The following is a 4,460-nucleotide window of genomic DNA, read 5'->3' as shown; positions in this document are numbered from 1 at the left end:
ATAGAAAGGATAGAACATATTGGAACCCTCCTTGCATAATATTTCCATAGATCTTTTCTATTGAAAAAAGAAAACAGAATAGATGTGGTACAAGAGAGGTGAGGAATACTATACATGATGCATGTAGATCTTTAATCATCTCTCTCCTTCAATAATTGCGGTGAGAGCAAGATTCATGCCACGCTAAATAGCTATCATAGACAATACAAGTATGTACGGACATCATCGCTTGTATCATTCTACTCTGTTAATTCGCCAATACTAACACGCCAACCATTTTCGACAACAAGTATAACTGTGTGAATATGAAGGTGTTGTCTCTTGCCATGGCATTTGGCTTTGCCGCGCTCGCGGCAGCAGGATTTGGGGATGTAAGTGATGACCCTTGAGTGAAGAGCGATGCCGTTGAGTACACAATGCTGACTGGGATGGACGTGCATAGCCCGTAAGTAATGACCATTGACTGAAGAACGATGACTTCAAGCACACAACGCTGATTAGGATGAACGTGGATAGTGCGTAAGTGATAACCCTTGGATGAAGAGCGATGACTTCAAGTACGCAGTACTGACTGGAAGGGACCTGGATAGTGTGTAAGTGATAACCCTTGAGTGAAGAGCGATGGCTTTAATTGTATAGTGCTAACCGGGCTGGATATGAATAGGCTGTGAGTGATGACCCTTAACTTAAGGACGATGAATTTGAATACGTAGCGCTAATTGGGATGGACTTGAAAAGCAAGTAAGTGATGAAGATTCAGTGAAGAGCGATAGCTTTTAGGTACGCAGTACTGACCAAAATGGACGTGGATAGTTTGTGAGTGATGACCTTGAGTGAAGATCGATGACTATGACTGCATAATGCTAATTAAGGTGGATATGAATAGGCTGTAAGTGTTGACCTTTAGCTGAAGGGCGATGACTGTGACTGAATAGTGCTAATTGAGATGGATATGAATAGATTGTGAGTGATGACCCTTAACTAAAGAGCGATAAATTTGAGTACGTAGTGCTGACTAAGATGGACGTGGATAGAATGTAAGTGATGTTATTGAGTAAAGAGCGATGGCTTTGACTGCATAGTGCTTACTAGGGTGGATATGAATAGATGGTGAGTGATGATTCTTAACTGAAGAGCGATAGCTTTGACAGCATATTGCTAACTGGGGCGGATATCAATAGGCTGTGAGTGATGACCCTTAACTGAAGAGCAATAGCTTTGAGTATGCAGTGCTGACTGAGATGGACTTGGATAGGGTGTAAGTGATGACCCTTGACTGAAGAGCGACGGCTTTGAGTACGCAGTGCTGACTGGAATCGACGCGAATAGGAGGTAAGTAATAAACCCTTTAGTTAAGAGCGATGGCTTTGAGTACGCAGTATTGACTAGGATGGACGTGAATAGCCTGTAAGTTATAACCTTTGATTGAGACCTATGGCTTTGACTGTATAGTGCTAACTGGGATGGACGTGGGTAGTATGTAAGTAATAAGCCTTAACTGAAGAGCGATGGCTTCGACTGCATAGTGCTAACTGAGATGGACGTGGATAGAGAGTAAGTAATTCGCAATAGCTGAATATCGATGGCTTTGAGTACGCGGTACTTACTAGGATGGACGTGGATAGCCCGTAAGTGATAACGTTCAACTGAAGAGCGATGGCTTCGACTGCATAGTGCTAACTAGGATGGACGTGGATAGGCTGTAAGTGATTCGGAATAACGGAATAGCGATGACTCTGAGTATGTAGTGCTGACTGAGATGGTCGTGGGTAGTATGTAAGTGATGGCCCTTTAGTGAAGATCGATGGATTTAGGTACGTAGTACTGACTGAGATGGACATTAATAGAAAGTAAGTGATTACCCTTGACTGAAGAGCGATAGCTTCGAGTACGTAGTACTGACTAGGATGGACGTGTATAGCCAGTAAGTGATGACTATTAACTGAAGAGCGATGACTTCAAGTACATAACGCTGATAAGGATGGACGTGGATAGTGTGTAAGTGATAACCCTTTAGTGAAGATCGATGGATTTAGGTACGCAGTACTGACTGAGATGGATATGAATAGAAAGTAAGCGATTACCCTTGATTGAAGAGCGATAGCTTTGAGTACGCAGTACTGACTGGGATGGACGCGGATAGCTGGTGAGAATGACGTTGAGTGAAGACCGATGGATTTAACTGTATAGTGCTAACTGGGGCGGATATTAATAGGCTGTGAGTGATGACCCTTAACTGAAGAGCGATGACTTTGAGTACGTAGTGCTGACTGAGATGGACGTGGATAGGAGGTAAGTGATGACCATTGAGTGAAGAGGGATAGCTTTGAGTATGCAGTACTGACTGGGACGGACGTGGATAGCTTGTGAGTGATGAGCCTTAACTGAAGAGCGATGACTTTGAGGATGTAGTACTGACCAAGATGGATGTGGATAGGAGGTAAGTGATGACCATTGAGTGAAGAGGGATAGCTTTAGGTATGTAGTACTGACTAGGACGGACGTGGATAGCTTGTGAGTGATAAGCCTTAACTGAAGAGCGATAACTTTGAGTGTGCAGTGCTGACTGAGATGGACGTGGATAGGGTGTAAGTGATGGCCCTTCAGTGAAGATCTATGGATTTAGGTACGCAGTACTGACTGAGATGGACATTCATAGAAAGTAAGTGATTACCCTTGATTGAAGAGCGATGGCTTCGAGTACGTAGTACTGACTGGGATGGACGTGCATAGCCCGTAAGTGATGACTATTGACCGAAGAGCGATGACTTCAAGTACACAACGCTAATTAGGACGAACGTGGATAGGGTGTAAGTGATAACCCTTGAGTGAAGAGCGATGACTTCAAGTCCACAGCGCTGACTGGGATGGACGTGAACAGACGGTAAGTGATGACCCTCTAGTGAGGAACGATAGCTTTGACTGCATAGTGCTAACTAGGATGAATATTAATAGATTGTGAGTGATGAGCCCAAACTGAAGAGCGATGACTTTGAGTATGCAGTACTAACCGAGATGGATATCAATAGGCTGTGAGTGATGGCCCTTAACTGAAGAGCGATGACTTTGAGTACGTAGTGCTGACTGAGATGGACGGGGATAGTATGTAAGTGATGAGGTCTAACTGAAGAACGATAGCTTTGACTGCATAGTGCTAACTAGGATGCATATTAATAGCTTGTGAGTGATGAGCCCTAACTGCAGAGCGATGAGTTTGAGTATGCAGTGCTGACTGAGATGGACGTGGATAGGAGGTAAGTGATGACCCTTGAGTGAAGAGCGATGGCTTTAGGTACGCAGTACTAACTGAGATGGACGTGAATAGCGTGTAAGTGATGACCCTTGACTGAAGTGCGACGGCTTTGAGTACACAACGCTGACTGGAATGGACGCGAATAGTATGTAAGTGATGACCCTTGACTGAAGAGCGACGGCTTTTAGTACGCAGTGCTGACCGGAATGGACGCGAATAGCATGTAAGTGATGACCCTTGACTGAAGAGCGATAGCTTTGAGTATGTAGTGCTGACTGAGATGGACGTGGATAGCGTGTAAGTGATGACCCTTGACTGAAGAGCGACGGCTTTGAGTACGCAGTGCTGACTGGAATCGACGCGAATAGGAGGTAAGTAATGAACCCTTCAGTTAAGAGCGATAGCTTTGAGTACGCAGTATTGACTAGGATGGACGTGAATAGCCTGTAAGTTATAACCTTTGATTGAGACCTATGGCTTTGACTGTATAGTGCTAACTAGGATGGACGGGGATAGTTCGTGAGTGATGAGGCCTAACTGAAGAACGATGGCTTTGACTGCATAGTGCTAACTGGGATGCACGTGGATAGGGTGTAAGTGATTCGCAATATCTGAATAGCGATGAATTTTAGTATGTAGTACTGACTGAGATGCACGTGGATAGGAGGTAAGTGATGATCTTGAGTGAAGATCGATGGATTTAACTGCATAGTGCTAAATTGGATGGACACGAATAGGATGTAAGTGATGATCCTTGAGTGAAGAGTGCTGACTTTGAGTACGCGGTACTGACTGGGATGGACGTGGGTAGTATGTAAGTGATGAACTTGAGTGAAGATCGATCGCTTTAACTATATAGTGCTAACCGGGCTGGATATGAATAGGCTGTGAGTGATTACCCTTAACTGAAGGACGATGACTTTCAGTATATAGTGCTGACTGAGATGGACATGGATAGGCTGTGAGTGATGACCCTTGAGTGAAGAGCGATAGCTTTGAGTATGCAGTACTGACTGGGATGGACGTGGATAGTGTGTAAGTGATGACCCTTCAGTAAAGTGCTATATCTTCGAGTACACAACGCTGACTGGGATGAACGTGGATAGCGCGTAAGTTATGACCCTTGACAGAAGGGCGGTGACTTTGAGAATGCATTGCTGACTGAGATGGACGTGGATAGGGTGTAAGTGATGACCATTCAGTGAAG

At 44.4% G+C, this 4,460-nt stretch overlaps 1 protein-coding gene across 1 annotated transcript; it reads left to right on the top strand.

Moving 5' to 3' along the window:
• Positions 1-305: 305 nt before the first annotated feature.
• On the top strand, positions 306-3,754 carry N7462_008286 (uncharacterized protein; the record flags this gene model as incomplete). The annotated part of the gene is made up of 25 exons (XM_057080001.1): positions 306-371; positions 443-445; positions 517-593; positions 665-667; positions 714-741; positions 988-1,037; positions 1,217-1,258; positions 1,330-1,332; positions 1,390-1,407; positions 1,453-1,469; positions 1,527-1,554; positions 1,611-1,628; positions 1,729-1,772; positions 2,561-2,588; positions 2,660-2,662; positions 2,734-2,736; positions 2,793-2,810; positions 2,857-2,884; positions 2,956-3,032; positions 3,207-3,254; positions 3,326-3,328; positions 3,509-3,550; positions 3,622-3,624; positions 3,682-3,699; positions 3,745-3,754. The coding sequence occupies 25 exons, from the start codon at positions 306-308 to the stop codon at positions 3,752-3,754; spliced, it is 678 nt and encodes a 225-aa protein (XP_056930329.1).
• Between the last annotated feature and the right edge of the window lie 706 nt (positions 3,755-4,460).

The sequence above is a fragment of the Penicillium macrosclerotiorum genome (assembly GCF_028827735.1).
Source record: "Penicillium macrosclerotiorum strain IBT 26536 chromosome Unknown utg000008l_segment0_segment0, whole genome shotgun sequence".
NCBI classification, from domain to species: Eukaryota; Fungi; Ascomycota; class Eurotiomycetes; order Eurotiales; family Aspergillaceae; genus Penicillium; species Penicillium macrosclerotiorum.
This window is presented reverse-complemented; position numbering and strand designations above follow the sequence as displayed.